The sequence below is a fragment of the Sarcophilus harrisii genome, chromosome 1, assembly GCF_902635505.1.
Source record: "Sarcophilus harrisii chromosome 1, mSarHar1.11, whole genome shotgun sequence".
In the NCBI taxonomy this organism is placed as follows: domain Eukaryota; kingdom Metazoa; phylum Chordata; class Mammalia; order Dasyuromorphia; family Dasyuridae; genus Sarcophilus; species Sarcophilus harrisii.
This window is the reverse complement of record NC_045426.1, coordinates 50,710,044-50,734,393: the sequence shown is the minus strand read 5'-3', so window position 1 is coordinate 50,734,393 and position 24,350 is coordinate 50,710,044. Positions and strand designations below refer to the sequence as shown.

At 37.3% G+C, this 24,350-nt stretch overlaps 1 protein-coding gene across 16 annotated transcripts in view; it reads right to left on the bottom strand.

Moving 5' to 3' along the window:
- ATP2B2 (ATPase plasma membrane Ca2+ transporting 2) overlaps window positions 1–24,350 on the bottom strand; it is a 647,176-nt gene that overhangs the window by 128,793 nt on the left and 494,033 nt on the right. For all 16 annotated transcript variants that reach the window (XM_031955187.1, XM_031955103.1, XM_031955098.1 and 13 more), the window contains one exon: window positions 1,893–2,150. In XM_031955187.1, the coding sequence (XP_031811047.1) occupies window positions 1,893–2,150 (258 nt within the window). The remainder of the gene's footprint in view (window positions 1–1,892; window positions 2,151–24,350) is intronic.

Below are 24,350 nucleotides of genomic sequence, written 5' to 3'. Positions count from 1 at the left end.
GTGACTTCTATTTTAATACATTTTAGCTACCTTGTATTTTAAATGTCTCCCCATTAGAATAATAATGACAATAATGATAACTAATATTTATACATGCCAATGAACTTCCCATTTTCATAATACATTCATCTATCCTGTATATTTCCTACATGTATCTAGATCTTTATATATCAGCTCTCCCATTAGAATGTAAGCTCATTGAGAAGCAGCCATGGTTCTTGCTTTTTATTTTAATTTTCACTTATTTGCACAGTCTGACAACTAGTGAGTACTTAATAATACTCATTAATTGACTGGCATTTCTATTCTGAAGAGGTAAATCCTAGAATTATATATCTTCATCAGTCTACCTAGATCAAGGGGCCAGAAAATTAGGTAAAATATGCAGAGAAGGCATATTCCTTTTGTAGTGCTATTGGACTAAAGAGAGGTAGGGAAGCTTTTTCTCTGCTAAGAGTCATTTGGATATTTAGAACATGATTCATGGGCTATACAAAATTTTCAACTTATAGAACTAAAACAGCAGGAGAGTGTTATATCCAGCCTTCAGCTCATCACTGATGGTTAATTATGCAAAAGACTTCATAGGCCTCATACAGTTCAGAAGCTGGACATTCCCCACCCCTGGACTGGAATTAAATGGTTAATAAAATCTCTTCCAAATCTAAAAATCTGTGGGTATCTCTAACCAGACTTTTCCCGCTGCCTTTAGATCTTTCTCTCCTCCCACCTTATCAAATAGTATTCCCAGTTTAAATTCTATAACATGAAACGAGATAACATATTATATGTATATATAGCATATATGTTAAATGATTCAAAAACTTTAAAGAGCTACTAAATTGCCTATTATTACTGATAGGAGCATCTGACTTAGAAAAGAGGAGGGATTGTTTTAATTTGCATTTCTCTAATTAGTAGTGATTTAAAACTTTTTTAAAACATGACTATAGATATCCTGGGTTTCTTCCCTTGAGAACTGTCTCAAATTGGAAAAGATGATAAAAAAGGAAAAAGATAAGTGCTGGAGGGACTGTGGGAAAACAGGCACCACAGATGTACTATTGGTGGACCTATAAATGGGAACAAAAATTTTGGAAAGCAATTAGGAATTATGCCCTAAAAAGGTACTTAAAAAACATATGTCCTTTGACCAAAATATACCATTGCTAGGCCTATACCCAAAAATGATCAAAGAAATAGGAAAAGAGACCAAAGAAAAAAGAAGAAGGAAAAGAAATATGTGCAAAAATATTTACATCAGCTCTTTTTCTGAGAGTAAGTAAGGAGATGCTCAACAATTAAAGAATGGCTAAAAAAGTTATAGTATATAAATATGATAGACTATTATTGCAGTATAAGAAATGAGGAGAAAATGGATTGTTATTTTTTTAAGTCATGCAACATATAGTTCCATATTAGGCTGACGTAAAAGAAAACACAAACAAAATAAAACAAAAATAAAATTATAAAAGTGTGCCTCAAACGGCATTCAGAATTCATCAGTTCTGCCAGTTTTTCCATCCATAAATAGATTAAATGGCCTCTAATGTTTTCTCCTAGGTTTCAATCAATAATTGTCTAGATTTTTTACCAGACTTCCAATGATTGTCTTTCCAGCCCATTGCTTGGTCTTGAACCTTGGCTCTTCTTTCCTATCCTTTCCCCATAGGATAAGACCTACCTTTGGGCTCACTGGCCTTCATGTCCATAATGGAATAATCAAACACTGATATTGTTCTCTTCGACCAACCAAGGTTTGACCTAGATGTCCAGGCTGGCCCACCCCACATCACCTAAACTCTAAGTCAAGCACAAAAACTATGAAAGAGTAGAAGACAATAGAGATTCTGAGGTGGTGGTGGTTGGAGGGGAAGGGCTGGGAAACTTACCGTATTTTACCTGGGCAATGTCACCAACCACGATCTCTGCCACTGGAATCTGGATCACCTGGGCTCCCCGGACCACAGTAAACTTCTGCTCCTGTTCAATTCGGCTCTGCAGACCCCGGAACTGCTTCTCCTTGCTCCAGTCATTAAAGGCAGTGACAAGAACAACACAGATAACTGAAAGAAGTATGGCGGCCCCTTCAATCCAGCCAGCTTCTGCCTCTCCTTCATCTTCGGCCCCTGCCTGGGCTGTCGCACACCCTATGTGGAAGAAGGGAAGAAGAACCATAAGCAAAATCAAATAAGAAGGGGAAAGCAGGCAAACAAATGTAACTTAGTTCACCAAAACAAGACAAAAATAACTGAGAAAATAAGTGACCCAAACTGACCAGCCTACCAAAAAGGATCTTGCCCTTCTCAAAGGTTAAACACCAATAGTAAAAGCTAAGTAAGCATGACTTCTTGATCATACCTATCATACACATAAGACCATAACTTTTTTTTTTTAACAATTCCACATCTTTTATTATATCTTCCCCTGATAGTAACCCTGGACAACAGGAAAGGCTAGATTATTCCTTCCTATTTCACAGATGAGAAAACTGTGTCCCCCAAAATTAATTTATTGTTTATAATAGAGAGACCTTGAGAAAGTTGCTTACTTGATTTGTTCATCAGCTTCTTAGAATGATGGGAAGCAAAGGATTAGAGATGGAAAGTATCTTAGAAATGCTCTAGTTCAATCTATTCATTTTGTTTATAAGATACAGAGAAGTTAAGTGATTTATTCAAGATTACATGGGTAATTAATACCAAGTACAGAATCCTTTTCATTAGACTATGCTGCTATTCTCTTTAATACTAAAAAGGGAACTCATAAATGAGGAGACTGGGACTCACAAAGATTAAAAAAGGTAACACAGCTAGTAAATGTCCAAGGTAGAATTTGAAAGTACTTTCCAGAAGTGTTTTCATTTATCAAGTGAGAATATAATTGATTACCTTTAAGGTCATTTCCAGCTCTAAAATCCTAGAGGCACATCAAAAGTCACGAAACTAGCAACAAGTTGGAATTAAAACTCCATCTTTTCTCACTTCCAGTTCATGCTCTTCCCATCATGCTTTTGTCTTAAGGGCTGCTCACCTTCGACAGTTCAAGGAGATGCTATTTATTTGCCAAGTAAGTGTTCCTTCCAATTATTCAGGGGAACAGTTTGGAAAACTTTCTTAACCACAGATGCCTGACTCAGAAGGGCAATTAAGCTTTTAAGCACAGGAGGATAGAAGCACAAAAGTACAAATTATCCCCTCAAAAACATTCCCCAAAGGAGTTGTGGTTGAGGGACCAGGGGCTCAATTTTGCCCCAAGAAAGAAAGAAGAGTGATTTATGGTGAGCAGGCAGGCTATAATGAGAAGTAGTAGCATACAAAGTAGGAGAATCAAAGCTGAGAACTAGAGAAAAATTTCTGGAAAAGAACAGTATAAGACTTTACATTTGTCTGCGAGATCAATGTTGAACTCTCTCTGACTGACAAAATCTAAAATTAGACTGACCAAAGCATTAGAAAACACACCTACAGGGCAGCCAGCAATCACTTCTCCTCTTATAGAATGAAAGGGGCTAGACAGGATAATTCCTTAGGCTCCTTTCAGCTCTGGCAACCCATGAATAAATGATGATAATAGGAAAAGTACCAAATAACTTTTTGGAAATAATGTACACATATCATTTTAAAATTACCTTCTCGTATATCTTCCTTCTAAGACTGCCTTCCATCTACACATGTATTATATGTAGATAGTTATTGCATCTTGGCTCCACCCATTAGAATATGAGGTCCTTGAGGGCAGAGACTATGTTTTTTTACCTTTCTTTGTATCTCTAGCACTTAGAACAGAGTCTGGAGTATAGTTAATATATAACAATTGCTTGTTTACTGACTCACTGACTGACACCTGGCCAGACGAGTTATATTTTGTTCAAAGGCCACTATATCAGTTCTCAAAAACTTTTTTCTTATTTCCTGACCAGTTTAACAGCTTTTCTAGATCAGTCCTTTCTGTGATTTGAGCCACCTGTTTAAACAGCACAAACTATGAGGTAAATAACATGTCCAAATATGTTTTGTTGTTGTATATATGACATGGAGTCAGCTATACTGGCAACAATATTGTATATTACTTCCTCCACCAAAAACAACCCAATGTTGACTCCATGATAGAAAATACCCACTTACTCTAAAATTTAGATTAACATAGTCAAATTTTCAAAAAGAGCAATAAAATAGATTCTTCAAAATAAAGCCTGCAGAACTGGAATTTAAGTCCTAGGAAAATTCAAGAATGTATTAGAGGGAATGTTTATGAACATTTATAAACATTCCAGAAGCAACGGTCATTAAGAGACAACATGGGTTTGTCATAAACAAACCTAGCAAATTGACATAATTTTCTTTTCCAACAGAATTAAAAGGTGGGCAATTAATGATGATGTTGAAGACCTAGGATATCTGAATTCCTGTAATGTGTATGAAAAAGACTTTCTTGATATCCCTGTAAAATGGATGAGAAAGTCCTAAGAGGGATTTAGCATTACATGATATTCCTGACCCAAAGAGTGGTTATCAACATCAATATAAAGACAAATCTCTAGTTGAAGACCACTAGATTCTTAGCTCTATTCAGTTGACATTTATTAGTACCTTGTGTGAAGGTATAGAGGTTACATATTACGAGATCTGAGGCTAAATATAACTGAGGGAAAGAGAATACATTAGAGAGAGAATCCAGATCCAAAATCCCACAAAGCTAACATTTAAAAAGACCACGAGTATCATTTGATGGGAAAATGTGCTTGGTCTTTCAAGGCATTCTTAAATTCTGATCCTTCCAGTGCTAGAAAAAAAAAGTACCAATGCTAATAAGGTAAGACTGAAGTATTAGAAAACATGTATTCTTACACTTGAGTTCAAGAAATTCATTGGATAAGTCCACAAGTAAAGAATGGGGGAAACGTGGCTAAACAACCATTTAAGAGGAAAAGATCTAGGAGCTGTACAATTTGCAAAATCAATGTCTGTAGTGAGACATAATTCAAAAAAAAATATGCTCTTAGACTGACTTAAAGGAATAATGGAGGTGACAGTTACCATGTACTCTACCTAGTCAGACCACATCTCTAGTACTGTGCAGTTTTAAACAGCAAAAGTTTAGAAAGGACTTGTGCAAATCTAAGAGCAGTGGGTACAAAGAGAAGAGGATAGCTTCAATCTGATGTAAGGAAAATCTAGATAGAATTGTCCAAAACAGGGATGGAGTGGGTTTTCCATCATTAGAGGTCCAAGTGGAGACTGATAGGTTCCTTCTTAGGTTGTTGTAAAGAAGATGCTTATTCAGGTATGGGATATATTATGTCCCTTAACAAGTCTGAGAATGTGATCCCTATCATGGCCAGTGGAATTCTTGTACCATGCTGTCAATCTGGTAATTAATAGGACCCTAGATTTAGAAGAATTCTAAATCCTGGATTTAAACCTTAGAGGTCATGTATCCTGTCTTGTATCATCCTTTTACAGATAGGAAAACCAAGGCCAGAAAATTTCAATGATTTGCCTATATAGATCTTATCTTTCTTCTATTGATGGGAGAGATGGTGTAATTCATCTTTGTATCCCCAAGAGTACCTAGTACAGTCCCTTACATGTTCTTGGCCTATAACTTGATATATTCTGGGCATTCTAAGCTTCCATGTCTTTTTTCACATGTTGCTTCCTCCACCTAACATGTCTTCCCCTCTCATCTCTGTTTATTTCTTTCTTAACTTGACAAATGTAGTGTTGGACTTAAAATTAAGAAGACCTGGGCTCACATGCAGTCTCTGACACTAGTGTGTGATGACTATGTGCCACTCACTTAATCTCTCTACCTCAGTTTCCTCAGCTGCAAAATATCTGCACAATCATCAGGTAGCTGTGAGACTCAAAGGAAATAACATATACAAATCTTAATATACTATATAAATGACAACTATTATATTATCTTAGTCAAAACACAACTCAAAAGCTTCCCTAATGTGCATCTCCAATATGTCTTTTTCACCTAAACTTCCACAATATTATGTCTGTTTAATGGTATTTCCTTATATTCTTTGGATGAACTAGTTTTCTCCCCATCAATCTAAAAATACTCCTCAAGAACAATTAGCTCATCTCATTTGCCTTTGTATTTCCCATAGTGTCTTGTCCACAGGAGGCAAGTGACAAATGTTGAATTGTGTATGTTGAAGAGAAGATGATAATACAGCGAATAAACATCTGTTGGAGAACCAAGTCGCTTTCCTGGCTCCCTTTCCAAAGATCACAGCTATGAATTCAACATTACAGAATTACAAATATTGCTTTACCATGTTTCTCATTTCCTGTTGGTGCCAAAAAAAACCCAATATTGCTTTCAAAAAAGGCTGAGGCAGAAAGCTAAACATATGCATGGTTAACCAAGTTTTAAAGAATTTTAATTACAATTTACTTAAGATTAAGTAAAACTTGGGGAAATTGGTAGTGTAATGGAGAAGGGGTAGGCTTGGAGCCAGGAAGACTCTTCTTTCCGAGTTCAAAATTGACTTCAGACATTTACTAGCTGCGTAACACCGATCATGGCCAAGTCATTTAATCCTCTTTGCCTGAAGTTCCCCATCTATAAAATGAATGACAGAAGGAAATGGCAAACCATTTTAGTATCTTTGCAAAAAGAAAATTCAAATGGAGTCACAAAGAATCAGACACAACTGAAAAGTGACTTAAACACAACTGAAATCATTTTAACTTTTGCCAGTGAATCAAAAGATACTTTGGGATCATTACAGTGCCTCTAGGTACATCAAACAGTGTTGGATTTGAAATCAGGAAGACATTCCTGTGGAATTCTTGTACCATGCTGTCAACCTGGTAATTAATAGGATCCTAGAGATCTGTATGATAATAGACAAGTCCCTAAAATTCCTTCAACCTCACTTTCTCCAGCAGTAAAATAGGAATAACAACAGCGCCTACTTCAGAGGGTATTGAGAGTCAACTAAGAAATATTCAAAATGCTTTGCAAATTTAAATGCTAGCTATTATTATTGTACAGGAAAGTCTAGATTCTCTCAAGAAAGGGTTTCTATACCTCAAACAACTCTTGTTCTAGCTCTTACTATTAGCCAGAGGAAGAAAGTGAGATCCAGGGAAGAGAAGATTGCCCAAGCTCACACGTTGTGTTTGTAGGAGATTTAGGGCTAGAATTCTGGGTGATCTCTGAAACTGGTACTTTTTCCATAACATCAGGCTGCCTCTCATTTCCTCTGGAGGCTAATTATAAAAGGAACTTTTTAATAAGCAAAATAAAGTAATTGTGCATTCGTGAAACCTCCACCTTCTCAGTCATAGGAAATCTTGTATCAGAATCCCAAGGGTGTGATAAAGGAAAGAGAACAGGGTGGGGAGAAAAAATAGGACTAGCACCATGGACAGCAGAATGGAAGCTGGGAGCAAGTAGAAAAGGGAAATGAGCATGACTTTTCCAGTAGGAAAAAAAGAACTTCCTAATTGATAAATGGGAATGGAAAAGGATAAAGATGTGGAAGGGATTACAGGTACAGGTTCTATCATGTGAGCATATAAACAGAGGTATTTCCAATTTGAACTTCTTCAATAAAAGAGCACATTAGAATAAGTAATGATTAACATCCCTTTCTGTTCTGACAGTTTGTGTTGCTATAACAGAAACTCCTCTACTGGGTTTGCTACATTGTATGAAAACCCAAACATTCATGACTAACTCACTCTCTCAAGTCAAAATATTACAAGAATATAGCCCTTACTAAAAACTACAAATTGCCCTGGGAAGGGTAAATGATTAGTCTATTATCTTTCATTGACAGTTTAAAAATAAAGGAAGAAGACTCTAAGGGAATCCCCTTGGTGAAAGAAGAAAGAAATTGTCCTGGAGTACTTCTTGGGACAATGCATACTTGGAAAATAACAACCTGTATAACAACACTAAATGTGGTGGTGATATTGATGAAAAATAAAGCTGATGTTTACAAAGCAAAGCCCTTTCCATGTCTCATCTCATTTGAGGTTCAGTATAGTTCAATGAAGTGCTACTATACCTCCATCTATAGATGTGAAAACAGGTTCAGCTGAGGAACTTGGCCAGAGAAATATAGCTAATAAGTGAAGAAGATAAGGAAAAGGGTCTAGAAAACTACTTAGCGAAATCAGTATCTGAGAGGGAAAGAGTGAAGGGTTCTTAAACTGGATTTTCCAGAAGCACCATAGGGTCCCAGGATGCCTGACTACCAAGGATGTCAGGAAGAAAGATGAGGCATGAAGAAAAGCAAAAACAATTAACCTACTTCATTCATCCTACTAAGGAGAGTGAATATGCATGAACAGGCCTCTGATTTTTCATCGCACCTTATGACTTCTCTTCAATGATTCCTACACTAATAAAATGCGGGTGGAACATCAAGGGAAGAAAGTTCTACATCCAAGGCTGGCTCTGATAAAACAAATTATGAAGCCAGAGGAGCTTGCCCTGGAGCTTTTTTTGATACATCCCATGTATCTTATGGCTACATTTTGCATTTTGTTTTGACAACATAACAATCACTTCCCAACAACATCTTGATATTTTTCCTTAGAAACAAGTAAGCAAAACCACCAGATGGAGGAATAGTGATGGACAAAACACACACCATTCAACTCTCTTTTTTTAGAATGAAAAAAATAGATCACTGCTGCTTAATGAAGAGAAATTAAATATGCTTTAATATCTGAAACCATAAATCTCTGCTCTTGTTGATTTGGATTATCTTTTCATGTTCTCTTCATGGCTTGGATTGAACACCACACTTTGAGTCAGGAAGAACTGAATTCAAATTCTCTGTCAGCTGCTTAATATGTGGCTTTGAGCATGTTACTTAATCTTTCTCCTTGTCTCAGTTTCCTTGCTTGTAAAATGAGAGATTTGGATGTGATGACTTCTTGGATCCCTTTCAACTTTAAATCTCTGGTCCTAAATCCAAGAAGTCTTCAGTAGGCAGAGGAATGAACCTCTAATAGTATGATTCCATATTGGGAAACTGGGGAAATATAATTAGGAAAATCTCCTTGCATAGCACCACATGGAAGGATGGGTATCCTAGAATGATAGAGCATTCTCCACTATTGGGTTTCCTCTGGCATCCTGGCTCCCATGTTCTCCAATAGAAAACAGTAAGTAGAATTGGGGAATACTCAAGGAATAAATAGTTAGTCACCTCAGGGAATTGAAAAGGAAAAAAAATCTGCATAGTAATATATGCCAAAGCAATGAATGACAACTCAGCCTTCCCACAGAGCATTGGCAGGGAGGCTATAAAAGGTCTTTATAGGGCTGTGCTCTGATTAGACCAATAATTTTGAGAGGAATTCATTCAGTCCTGAGCTAAATGCAGTAATTACCAATCAGACAGTATTATCAGAAAAAAGTCTAAAATAGGAAGACTCTGAACATCTGTATGTGTCCTGACTTCTATCGATGGAGTATACTGCCAACCTAGCCTCTTCTGTACCTCACCCCACCTCCAGGATGCTATTTTTAAAAGTGGAACACCTTGTGCCATTGGACGCCCCCTCCAAAGTTCTCGTGGAAAATCTCATCCCGCCTACTGCAGTATTTTAATTTTTTAAATGAATCCAACTCTACCTGTCATCTATAGGGAAGCTCTAAAATGCATTCCAAACCTAGACACCCACCAGAAGGCTTGTTCCATAGCAATGGATCTCAGCTGGGGTTGAAGCTCCTAAGCAGACTGGAGATATTTTCATTTGGATATCCAAAGTCATGGTTTCCAAAGGAGATTAGGGGAAGGGGATAGGAGATGAGAAGTGTTTATTTGTGTTAATGATTTACTGAACTACATAGTGCAGACTAGTGACCATAGGGTTCAAAATGACAATGTATAATGCAGGACAAATTACAACTTCTCTCAAAAATACAAACTCATTTTTACCATTCATCTCTCCAGCAACTCAAATCAATCAATGAGAATTTATTAAATGCTTTCTCTGTGCCAGGACCTGAGCTAAGCACTGGGAAGGCAAAAGCATAGGTAAACTTTACTGACTGTCCTTGGGAGACTTACATTCTCTCATGGGCAAAAATGTGCATATAAAAGAATATACAACATAGTTGATGGAATTTTTTGCATGGCAGGAGGCATTAATAGAATGTCTGGCACACAATAGGCATCTAATAGATGTTTGTTACATGATCGGTAACTGGAGACATAAGGAATAATTTTATGAAGAAAGCAGTTTTTGAGCTGAGTTTTCAAGGAATGTAGAGACTCTAGGAAGGAACAGTGAGGAAGGAGAATATTCAGGCATAAAAGATTGCCAATGCAAAGGCTTAGAGATTGGAGATCATGTGTAAGGAATAAGAAAAAGACCAGTTTGGCTGAACCATAGACATCCTCATGAGACTCAGAAGAATTGTCCCTTCTTTATCCCTCACCAGAAGGGGAGATGCTGATTCTCTTTTCTTTATTTCCTAAATTTTCAGGCTCAGTGGACATTATGCGTTAGTGGAAAAAGCACAGAAGATAGAGTCGGTTGACATGAGTTTGAATGCTGGCTCATTTTCTAGCTTTGTGCAGCCCAAGGTAAGTTATTTGAACTTTAGTCTCTCACCTGAAAATGGGGGTGACAGTTCTTATACCACTGACCTCACAGAATCATTGTGAGAAATGTGCTTTCTATAAATCTTTTAAAAAGTGTTTTAGAAGAGTCAGACTGAGGGTCACTCAAAAAGTAATAGAAAGACCTATGGTAAGCATGTGAGCAAGCTTGAGGGTCAAACTTGAGGGTTACCCAAAGAGTAACAGAAATACCTATGGTAAGCATGTGAGCAAGCTACAAGATTATAAACAAATAATTATGGAAGTGAGTAGGTATATAAGATGAAGAAATGAATGAACAAAAAAGAAGATGGAGTCATTGAGTGGTGAGCCGATGGAAGACCCATCTACTCTATTGGCATTCTCTTCGTGCTCAGAAAAAATGAAGAGCTCATGACAGTTCCCTGATGATGATGATGATGATGATTATCATCATCATCATCATCATCACTATCCTGAAGGAAAAGTGATATTATTATTCCTATTTTACAGATAAGGAAACTAAGACACATAGAGATTAAGCAACTTGCCCAACCTTACATAGCTGGTAAAAGTTTGAGGTGAGATATAAACTCAGGTTTTCTTGACTCTCAAGTTTACTGCCCTACTATTCTCAGCTTCTTAAACTGGTTTAAGACTTCAAATTGAGTCTTGTAACTGAATGTGCAGATCAAAAAATAATGATTTCTTATCAAGTAAATATTTGATTTATATACCTATTTTATATATCTATATACCCAAGGTCACAAAAAAATTTGTGGGTAAAAAAGAGTCAGAAGCTCTGCTCTATTCTACCACTTAAATGGCTAGTTTAGCTAGCATTCATAAAAAAATAATAATAAAAACAGCATTTACATAGTATTTTAAAATTTTCTAAGTTCTTTGTAAACATCTCATTTGTTTCTTATAATATCAGGATATAGATGTTATTATTATCCCCATTTTACAGAGGAGGCCGACAGAGTTGAAGTGACTTGCCCACAGTCACACACAGCTAAAAACTATCTGAGATTAGATTTGGAGTCAGGTCCAGTATTCTATGTGTTGTCTTACTGCCTTAATCACAAAGCATAGCCAGACCCAGATGGGCTAAAATTCATATTGTTGGAAGAAACAGATATGCTCATAGGCCCATTTGAAAGTGAGAAAAGTTTGCCCTATGCTAAGTAACAAATAAGACATAATATCTGAACAAAGGGAATTATAATATAATTGAGGAAATATGAATAACATAGATGAAACAGAACTTGAGATAGTATATATTATATATTCAATTATTAATGAGGGTTAGAAAAATTAGATAGATCCAAACAGAGATGGGAATTGTAAAATGGATACAATTTGATAAGCAGAAGCCAGAGTGGTGGAAAAAAATATGTACCAAAAAATCCCTAGCCCACAGTCATCCCAGCTAGAACACAAGTCAATTATCAAGTACATGGCAGGTGCTTAATAAATGTCTGTTAATTGATCAATCTGGCTAATCTTGCCCAAGTCACTTTCTTCCATCTGTATCTCAGTTTCTTCATCAATAAAATGCTCAATGAACCAGCTGTCAATATAGGCTTTTTTCATATCTGAAAAATCAACAACTATGTATAAGACAAAGTCCTTCAAGAAACTTACAGTCTAATTGGAATATACATCAATTATCTGCCATATCTACATATAGATCAGGACAATACTATAGGAACAAAACTTTTACATCATTTGTCATGATTGGAATAAAGGCAGAGATGGCATGCTTATCAAATCTGGAGATAATTAATAGGAAAGCAGCTAAGTGGTTTCAGTCAACAGAGTACTGGACTTGGAGCCAGGAAAATCTGAGTTCAAATCTAATTTCAAACACTCTCTAATTTTTTTGACCTTTTTTCTCTTAACCTTTTTCTGCCTCAGTCTCATTGTCCATAAAATGGGAATCAAAACAACACTTACCTCCCATGTTGCTATGAGGCTAAAAGAAAAAGAAGGAGAAGGAAGAGGATAAAGAGAAGGAGGAAAAGAAAGAGGAAGAGAAAGAGAGAGAGGAAAAAGAGCATTTATTAGGCACATATCATGTGCCAGACAGTGTGCCAGGAGCTAGAGATTCAAAGACCAAAAAATGAAATGATCCCTGTTCTGAAGGGCTTGTTTTCTATCAGAGAGACACCGTGTCCATATAAGAATATAAAGAACGGCTATGTACAGAGTAAAAACTAAATAAATTCTAGATAGTTAGGGAGGGAGGGAACTTAGAGGGCTCAAGAAAAACTTCAAGTAGAAAGTAAGGGGCTCTAGATTTTAGGGAAAGTATCAATAAACTTGGGGGAGATCAGCCGTGATGGTAAAAATCCATCATCATTGTAATAAGAAGCATCTATATAATGCTTTAATATTTGAAATGTTATTTCATTTTATTCTCACAACAAATCTTGGGAGGGAAGGGCTATTATTATTTCCATTTATATATGGGGAAACTGAGTTAGGCAGAGGGGAAGTGACACAACTAGCTAAGTGTCTGAAGCTACATTTGAACTCAGATCTTCCAGACTCCAGCCCTAGTACTCTATCCATGCATCAGCAAGCAGCCTTATGAAAATCACTTGAAGGAATTAGGGATGTTCAGTCTATGAAAGAGAAGGCTTGGGGGAATCTGCTGGCCGTCTTCAAATATTTAAAGGTCCATTACCTAGGTGAAGGACAGACTTTTTCTAAGTGGTCCCTGTGGGCAGAGCTAGGGACAACTCAAAGAGGTAAATTTAGATCTCAGATAAGGAAAAACTTCCTAATAATTATAACTACACAAGAAGGTAACAAGCTGCCTGAGGAGCTGGCAGGTTCCACATCAGTAGAAGGAGGCCTCAAACAAAAGCTTAATGACTGCTTGCCAGGTATGCCGTGGACGAAATTTTTGTTCACACGCGAGTTGGCTTGGCTGGCTCCTACGTTCCCATGTAAGTGTGAGCCTCTGATAACTCGCTGTCAGAACCACTCATTTAGCATGCACCAGATACGACTGGTGGTGCTATCTTGTTGTGTGTGCAGTGCTCGTCTCCTCAGTTAGGCAGGAAGGCCCTTAAGGGCATGAGCTATGTCTCCGACTTCTCTGAATTCCAGGCGGCAGCCTGTGAGCAGGAGATAGTCAGGGCATATCTGATGGAGCAGCCGATTCCTCGGTAAGCTGCTGCAGCCTTTATTGTCTCTGCTGCTGTGGCAATTCATCACATGCTGCCTTATGACATCAAACTGGAGAAACTGAAGGAATGACCAGTCCTAAGAATGATACCAGATTTCTCCTAAAATCTATCTTAGGGTCTCTCTTGAAATCCTTTCCAAAATTTGATTCTGGCGGGAGGTGACCCTCCTTTATGTTCTCAAAGACTATACCAAAAAAAGCAGCAATGGTAGTAAAGGAGAAAAATTAATATATTTGGAATTCAAAAACCTGAGTTTGAATTCTGTCTCTATCATTTGCATCAGGCATTTCAATTCTCTTGGCCTCAGTTTCATTTTTTAAATGAGGACATTAAACCAGAAATCATCTAAATGTCTTTCTAATTCTAGGCTATTACCCTATTATTCTATTATCTCTGACTGGTCCCCACCAAGATGAAAGAATATAGATAGTCTAATGATAACTTATATGTCCCCTGTCTAAGGACCAACCTAAGCTTTGAAGAGGCTCATCACCAGAATGGCCAGAAGGAGTGTAATTTTCAACCACAAGTCCCCAAAACTGGCTAGGTTACAAATGAATTGCCATACCCATTAGTAAAGAGAATGCCCACAACAACAACAAAAAAATCACAGATCCTTCAAACGCTAAAATGTTTGGTAAATTCTCTGATCATGCATTATAGGGTACTGAATTACCCTGACTCCCCTATAATGTTTAGCACAAGTCTGAGACACATGTCCAGATGGAAATCATCACAAATTTCTGGACCTGAATTTTTCTGTGACTAGGAGCACTTACACACCCACTTTTGTCTTATATCACTTTCCCCATGTTTATGTATTGTTTTAAACATCACAAGAGGATACATTTGGAGCTGTATCTAGTCCAATCCACTTATTTTACAAAGAAACTGAGACCTAAGGTCACAAAGGTCAATTTGTGATTTGAGTCCAGTTCATCCACTTCCAAAATCTTTGCATCCTGTGCCGTGATGCTTCTCTCAAGGTCTGTTCTCCAACTATTCCACATGTCTATGTAGATCTTTCTGCAACTAAATTGCAAAGTGATGAAAGCAAAGACTCATTGTTGTTATTGATGAATCAGGACTCAGTGTTGTTGTTGTTGTTGTTGTTGTTGTTGTTGAGTCAGAACTTGGTGTTGATGAATCAGGACTCGTTGTTGTTGTTGTTGTTGTTGTTGTTGTGTCAAGACTCAGTATAGTTGTTGCTGTTGAATCAGGACTCAATGTTGCTGTTGAGTCAGAACTCAGTGTTGCTGTAGTGTCAAGATTTGATGTTGTTGTTGCTGTTGAGTCAGGACTCAATGTTGCTGTTGTTGAGTCAGGACTCAGTGTTGTTGTTGTTGAGTCAGGACTCAATGTTGTTGTTACTGTTGAGTCAGGACTCAGTATAGTTGTTGCAGTTGAGTCAAGACTCAATGTTGCTGTTGTTGTGTCAAGACTTGATATTGTTGTTGCTGTTGAGTTAATTCTCAATGTTAAGTCAGGATTCAATGATGTTGCTGCTGTTGAGTCAGGATCCAATGTTGTTGTTGTTGTTGAGTCAGGACTCAATATTGTTGTGCCAGGATTCAGTATAGTTGTTGCTGTTGAGTCAGGACTTGATGTTGTTGCTGTTGAGTTAATTCTCAATGTTGAGTCAGGATCTGATGTTGTTGTTGTTGAAGCAGGACTCAATGTTGTTGTGTCAGGATTCAGTATAGTTGTTGCTGTTGAGTCAGGACTTGATGTTGTTGTTGCTGTTGAGTCAGGACTTGATGTTGTTGTTGCTGTTGAGTCAGGACTCGATGTTGCTGTGGTGGTGGTGGTGGTGTCAGGACTCAGTATAGTTGTTGCTGTTGGGTCAGGATTCAATGTTGTTGTGGAGTCATTTCAATCATGTCCAACTCTTCATACTTCCATTTCTTCCATACTTCCATACTTCATACTTCCATACTTTCTTGGCAAAGATACTGGAATGGTTTGCCATTTCCTTTTCCAGCTTAATGTAGGCATTCAAAAAACATTCTTTAATGGATGAATGAAATTCTCACTTGTTAAAGCTCAAAGTCCATGGCATAATTGCTCCAACTATTTTTGAAGACATCAGAGGCTTATATCATTAAAACTGTTTATAGTTAATGAAGCTGAAGGCGCATGAGGTCAAATAACCTACCCAAGATCACAGAGCTCAGAAGTGGAAGATGGAAAATATATACAGGGAATATGTTCCAGACCGGCTCTATATATTCCTTCTGCTTTTTGAATATGGTTGCTAAAAGCCAGTCTCTTAGGACCCTCCTTCATCAGTTCTCTCTCTCTGTCTTTTTTGTTGTTTGCTTGCTTCTCATGGTCCAGATGATCCAGGTCTAATTCCAATTCTACCATAAGCATGCTGTGTGACTTTATCTCTTTAAACTACAAGTTGTCTCAATACTATCCTGCCTACCCCAAATGCACATTGTTGCAGACAGAATATAGAATTTGCTGCTTGTAGATTTTGGTTCAGTTTTTGATGCTGGTAGTGTTTGGACTATATATGCCCTGTATGACTTTGGACATGTCACCTCAAATCCCTGAATGTCTTGAACACTTTAACGATTAATTATAATTACATAATTATAAAATAATGATGATGATGAGAATTTATAGTTTTCTTGGTTTGTTATTAGAATGATTTGTTATTCCTTTCTCCAGCTCATTTTAGAGATAAGGAAATTGAGGCAAACAGAATTAAGTGACTTTCCCAGGGTAACCCAGCTAGCAATTGTCTGAGGCTGAATTTGAACTCGGGTCATCCTGATTCCAGATCCAGCAGTCTGTCCCGTGTACCAGCTGGCTAACCCCATTCTACAAATGAGGAAACTGAGCCTGAGAGAAGTAATTCACCTATTGCATGGTTCAGAAATCTTTGAGGAAGGATTCAAACTCAACATCAAGTCTAGGACCCCATTCATTTCTCTATCTAATTGTCCTACAAGAATAGTAATACATCAACCATCTTCACAGAGTTTTGTGGTAACCAAGGAAGTGAAATGTGAAAATTAGAGTGCTTCAGAAATGTGAGTTCTGATCATTATTGCAGACACAAAATGGGATGATGGCTATTATTATCATTACCCCCATCATTGTTAATGGCAGTGGTACCATCATCAACGGTAGTGATGAATATGGTGTAGCCATGATTACCTCCAGCTCCTGGGATTCACTTGAAGCAAAGGCATCCCACAATTCCTTCAGAACAGACCTCAAAGACCAAGAGCTGTGTGGGATTATAAATAACTGCTTTCTGCTTTCACCAACTGAGCCCATGTTATTTCTTGTGCAGAATTTCCTGGAATTCATTTTGCATTCAGTGTCTAGCTGACAGATTTGAAATGCTGATTTCTTTGAGGTGGCAGAATTATATTGGCCACCACCAAGTGTCTAATTCCAGGCTAGCCTCTAAGGCACTTTGTGTGTGTGTATAAGGGGGGAAACGACAGATAGCATCTGAAAAACTGCCATCCGCTAAAACCTTCAGGTGAATTGGGATTGTGCACTAATAGGTCCCAGCACTGAAAGAGAACTCCTTGGCCTTCAGTCCTTAGCAATGTGCTCTTAAAAAGAAAACATTTGCTGAGGAGTTTTTATGGAGTTAGAAGAAATTTCAATGGCTCTCCGTGAGCTGAGAGGCAGCTTTTAGGTGTTCACTTTTTTTTTTTTTATCAAAATAACCAATACCCTCACATCCACAAAAAACTTCACAACTTGGTGCATTTCACTGCTGCTGGTATGCACTTGTCTGTGGTTCAAAGCTAAATACCCTTTTCTGTTTGAAAAAAAATTATTATTTTGAGAATCAAGATAATGTAGTAAAGGAGAAAGCTAGGTAGTGCAGTGATTAGGGTATTGGATCTGAAGTAAAGAAAACCTGAGCAAATCTGGCCTCAAACACTTATTGGTTGTGTAAATTATTTGGCAATCATTTGACCACTCTGTGTCTCAGTTTCTCCATTTGTAAAATGAAGGAGATGAACTTTAAGATCCTCAACTAGGATCTTATTATTATTGATAATATTATTATCTATTATAAATGATAAAACCATCAGCTACCCAAAAGGGCCAACATTTCAGCAATGGCCTCATCGCTATCCTCTCAACAAAGTACTGTGCCATATCCTGGGGTTACAGAACAAAAAGGAAACAGTTAAAAAGTTTTCACTCCACAGGAGGGAAAAATAACTGTAAAAATAAGCAAATACAAACAATGTATTCCAAAAGTCTTAGAGCAATTTTAAGCTTCAATAGTTTAATGCTGTGTCCCTCTCCCAATTCCATTCCCTTCCTACCAAAAAAAATTTTAAATTGTATTAAGACTTTTGGGACACTCAGTATATATAAACTATGTATAAAATAAATGTAAACTAACTGGAGGGAAGAAAGTTGAAATGCCCTTGAGCACTAACTTAGGGGTAGAGAGAAAAGATATATAGGAGGACTTCCTATATATCTATGTGCATGTGTATTTATGTGTACATATACTATATATATATATATATATAAAGTGTGTGTGTGTGTGTGTGTGTATAATTTGAAGAACCCCTTCAAAAAGAGAGGCAGAGACAAAAAGACACAGAGACTGGAAGGGACAATGAGAAACAGACAGGCAAAAATACAGGGGAAAAGAATAGAATATAATAGAAAAAACATTGGACCAGTGGGTCAGCCTCAGATGCAAGTCCAGATGTTTCCACTTACCAGCTATGCGAAATTCAATGAGTCACCTAATCTCTTGAACGCTGAGTCTCCTCATTGGTAAAAATGGTGACAAGAAATAATACTTGTCCTGCTGACTTCCCACAGTTGTTGCAGCAACCACTTTGGAGGCCACAGAGAGCTTTGGAAGGCATTAGCCTTCTTATAAGCTAGCAACAATTCATTTATCTGATCAGCCGACTTTAAACAGCCAAAAAAAACACTGAGCCCCAAAATAAACAATGACTGTGACCTGAGAAGGAAAAGTGATCACTGAGTCTGCAAACTTTAATCAAAAAGCAACCAGCTGAGCAGCCCTCAGGTCAAACCTGGTGAATCCAATAGCAATAAGAGTGGTGATAGTAACTACTACCATCAATATAATATTTTATTGGAGAGGCTTTTAACCATTTTTGTGTAATGACCCCTCCAGTGGAGCCTCTGGACCTTTTTCAGAATGATGTTCTTAAATAAGTAAAATAAAATAGAAAGGATTACAAAGGAAATCACCACACACACACAAACACACACATATGTTGAGGGGGAATGAATGGGTAGATGGATGAGTGGTTTGAGAGAAAGTTATCAAAGTATTCTTAAGAAAACAAGTATTCTGAATAAATCAAAGAAATACTGTTTTAAAGTTTACCAAATACTTTATATATCTTAACTTATTTAAATGAAATCATAACCCTGAAAGAGAAGTAGTATAGCAATTATCTCCATTTTAAAGATAAGAAGAATGAGACTGAATGAGACCAATTCCTAGGTTGACTTATGACCATACTCCTATGGTCATATAGCTATTAAGGTTAGATTAGATTATAACCTAGTTTTTCCGGATTCCAAATCCAGTCTCTTACCTGCTGAAACTGTTTTACTCATGCTTTTCTAGAGACTTTCTGGCAACCTTCAGCTTTTCTCTAAGTTATCATGGATGGAATATTAGAAATGATGAATTGTGTAGAAAAGAAACTCCTAGAAGAGTGATATGTGATAGCATCTTGACAGTGGAGAAGAAGAGACATAAACTGGAAAAAAAATCTGGGGCCATTGAGGCTAGAGGGGAGTTATTCTATATACATCAATAGCTACTGAGGGCATCATTTTGCTATTGCTCTGTATAGTAATTGATGTTCATGATGATGACAATTATCAGGAAAAAGGTTAAATTCTATTTAGTAAGTCAAAGAGCTATAGGATAAATTTGGGTAAGATTTGTATCTAAATGATAAATTTTGAATGGTATTCCTAATGGGAATAAAAGGACTTAATTTCAGCTTTCTAGAACTGACTAGAATTCACTAACCTAAAATACTTCCTATCCATAAGACAATACATTGCAGGAATACTTGAAAATCTTGGAAGAAATTGAAATGGCTGCACCTTACTACAAAATCATTATAGAATCTCAAATCAGGAGGGACTTTAGAAATCATTTTGTCTCATCCACTGATTTGGACAGTTCTTTGCAGTTGCAGATTGTTTCCATTAATTAATAAATATTTATTGAGCCCAATAGTGGGCTCGGGTACTGTATGGGCTCCAGAAAGGTATAAGCTAGGATCCCTGCTTTGCTTAAGTTGCTTAAAGTGAAGCTGTAAATTCTTTGTAAGACTTAAACATATACAAAATTAGCTTAACACCAAGCTATTTGTGCCAAGTGTTAGATCTGTGGTCTAGAAAGTAAATGCTATTCTTCAAAGAATAAGGAGACCGCCAGCAACTGGGATGATCTGGAAAGGCTTCTTGGAGGAAATGGGACTTGAGTTAAGGAAGGGAAAGGTTTGCCCCCAAAGGGAAGAGTTTTTTGAGATTTGGGAGGTTGGGATTTTTATATAAGCAAAGGCTGGGTGCAAAAATAGACATACCAGTTCTGGGAACAGTAAGGAGAATGGAAAGGCTAGGGTGAGCAAAGGTGATGTAGCATAATAACATAATACAAGTCTGTGTAAGTTTGAAAGGCAGAGCAAGTTTTAAAATCATAAAATATTATAGCTAGAAGGAACTTTAGAACTTAGAGTGGCAGAAACTGAAAGGACCTTAGAATATAGAGTGCTCAAGTAGGAAAAGTTACTGGGTATCATCTAGTTCAATTCCCCTCAATTTAAATGAGTCCCATGGGCTGTAGGGAAGAGGGACATTAACTTTGCAGTTAACCTACAAATAACTCAACCCTAGCCATAGTTTTGACTTGACTTCGGGAAAAAAATTATCATCCACACTTTCAGAAAATATCTACTGAAATGAACCTGTTAATAGGCAAAGTACAGTAAAGACATTGAGTCATTAACAGGCATTAACACCTTAGCTGGAATTAATTTTTCAGATCAGCAGGGCTTAGAAAAATGAAACATAGTGCAAGAAGGTCTGGGTGGAGAAAGAAAAGGTCAAGAACTTTGGACAACTTGAGGGAACAATGATTGTGTAATAGAAAGGTTGACTATAGCAGAAGATGAGGGAGGGAAGGAGGAGGGAGATGGAGAGGCACTGGGGATAAATTGCTATTTTCTCTTTGCCTTTGCTTAAACAGTTTTTGGTGACTAAAATGCCCTCCCTTCATCTCTTCATCTATTAAAATCTCAGCCATCTTTTAAAGATATACAATATGAAATGATATGATTAATGTACTATAAACGTTTATTAAAAGAACTTAGCCCAATGCCTGGAATATGCCAAGTACTACATATATGATTATTGCCTAAAGTTCAATGGGAATTCCACCACTTTCAGGAAGTGACAACTTTTGTTTTCCAGTCCAATACAACACAGCATAATACAATGAAATGGTACAGTTAAAGTATAGTTCTTGGAATTGGGAAGATCTAAATTTGAATCTGACCTCAAACCAGCTTTGTGACCCTGACTAAATCAGTGAATATCTCTCAGCCTCCATTTCCTTGTTTGTAAAAGAAGAAGCCATATTTTGCTTACAGACTTGTGAGGATTAAATGAAATGACATCTGTAAAACATTTTGTTTTAGAGAGCTATATAAATAAAAGTCATACATACAATGTAATACAATACAACATTCATTTATTAAGTTCCATTACTTTGCAAAGTGCAAGACTTGGGACTAGAGCTACAAAGCAAAATAAAAACCAATTTCTGTCCTCCAGTATTCTAAGAAGTAGAGGAAAGACATGAGGTCAGCCTGCGGAGGTAAATAAAGAACTGTTGAGTGCAGAAAACAAGTTGGTCAGTTTGGCAAGACAGGAGAAGCTATGGAGAAGAATGATGTACATAAGCCTGGAGCGGTACCTTAAGCCACTTGGTGAAGGGATTTAGACAAAAAGTCGAGGAATCAGTTTTATCATAAAAGCAGTAGAGAGCCACCAAAGTCTCCTGGGCAGCAGTATGATATTATCAGACATGGGCTTTCAGAAGACTGAGATGACAGCTCTATGGAAGACAGTATACGATGGAGAAAAACTGGAAACCAGGAGTCTAATGAAGAGACAAATACAAAAAGCCAGGGGAGAGGTGATGGGTACCTCAATTAGGGGTGTGACCGTGTAAAGGATGAAAAGAAGATGGATGTGAGAAATACTGTGAAGACAGACTTTTAAAAAGCTTGTCAACTGATTGGATCTAATACAGAATGAGGGAGAAGGAAGTATTGAGAATGATTCTAAGGTGATGAAGAGAGATGACTAGAAGAATCAAGAAAAGAGGTAGAATGAGAAGGGACGATGTCAAGTTCCATTCTGGCCTGGTTGAGGTTGAGGTGACTGCAGAATAAGGGCATCTCTCTAGTCACTATTCTCATGAAGTACTATATATTGTAGCTATATATATTGTTGTTTTATGCTACAAAGTCCAGGAAATCCATGAGAAAAGGGACTGTTTTACAGAAACTTTTAATCTCTCTAGCACAAAACATAATTCTACATATAGTAATTGCTTCATAAAAATCATATACTTCGAGTTTTGTATTACTATAATTGCAACATGGTTCAGAACACTTGAAAGCCACACTCCAGGCATTATGGCCAGATGTCTATCTCACTCCTACCTCAAACTGACAAACTGTCCAGCCAAAGGTTCTTTTGATTCCAAAGATTCGTCAAAAAAACCCTGATCCCCAATTAATTAACTGATGATTATCTTTAGGCTTATACCACATCTCCTTTGTCCATAAAGATAAAGGGTTAATAATAATAGATTTGGGACATTTGGGCTCTCTTCACACTACCACTAACAAGTCTGCACTGCTAAACACAGAGAGTCAACCCAATATACAAAGAAAAAGAAGGAAAAGTTTCTGATGAGCTTAAGCCTAATGAATTTAACCCATTGATAATTTTTAGAGCATCCATGGCTCTATGTAGTGATGGGAACCATTCACAATGTGGTTCTCAGACTTTGACAGAAGAATGCTCATCCATATTTGAGATAATGCAGAGGAAAAAATGAAAAGTTAAGCTGTTGCTTCTTGAGAACAGAGGTCAGTATAATGGATTCTGCATATGAGGTGTGATCTCCTGGGCAGAGAGAAAAAAATAAAAAACTGGATAGGAAACATTTTCTCTATTGAGTGTCTATGATCCCTGGGGAAAATCAATTGAGGACCACCCAAAAGTAAAATGCCACTTCATTTAGTTGCATTTAAAGTTGCATTGAAAGACAACCAAAAGCCAACACATTCTACCATGATTTAAAATAAGTTCAAGAATCATGAAATTCTAATCAACAAATTTAATTCAGTAATGCAGCCTTTGTAGCAAAGGAGCCCTTCGGATAGGAAGAATCTGGCACATGTTAGGGACCTCTTAATTCCCAGGCTCACTGCACTCATCCAAATGATCTTGGCATTGCAGAATGTGACACATGCCCTACCCCCAAAGGTGGTCACCAGCTCCCCTTGCAAGCACACAGGATTAGGCTTGAAACATAAAGAGTTTTATTTGCAAATTAGTGGAAGCAAACAGAACTTTCACTATGGAATTCACAGATGCATGGAAATGAATCAATCAATGTCTCTGGCATTGTACTAAGTTCTGGGAATACAGCTATAAAGAATAAAACACATCTGTGAAATGTAGCCATCTCTATCAGTGAGCAAGCCTCCCCCAGAAAGAGTTCAGCAGTGCTGGTGACTTACAACACTGCCTTGGCAAGGCTGCTAAAAGAGGGAAGCCAGAGTTTGTTCCCCAATAGAGATGCCCTCTCCAGATCCCTCTGGACATCACTGAGTGTTTTATGTCTTGACTCCCTAGGTTCTCTCTGGGGATCACTAGTTACTGTTCCTACTACTGCTTCCTATTGCTACCTTCCTTAGTTTCCAGAAGGCCATTTTGTCACTAGCCTGGCTTTCTGCTTTGTAGTTCTGCTTCCTACATCTTCCTTATTCCCTATATTTGGGGACCAACATTTCAACAACCAATCTATATGGGAATGATGCTTCAGTTGTTTTTTTAATCGCCATTATTCTAAAGCCTTTTTTGTTTCAGTCCCCTCATTCCAAGGTATCATTAGGGATCTCTGGGGAGGGCTAGCATCCCACAAGTGTCTGTCTCCAGTGCTATGTAGGCTTTGCAAATATTACTTCATTTAGATAATTGCTGTGGTCTATTCCTGTTGTAAAAATCTTTTAATTTCATGAAGAAGATTTTAAAACTGTTTAGTTTCAGTAACACATGTTTTCCAAACTGGAAACTAAGTGGATGCCAGTTGGAGAATGGCTGAATAAGTTATGGCATATGAATATAATGAAATATTATTGTTCTGTAAGAAACGATGAGCAAGTTGATTTCAGAAAAGCCTGGAAAGACTTATATGAAGTGATGCTGAAATGAAGTGAATAGAACCAAGACAACATTGTACATAGAAACAAGATTATGTGATGATCAACTGTGATAGA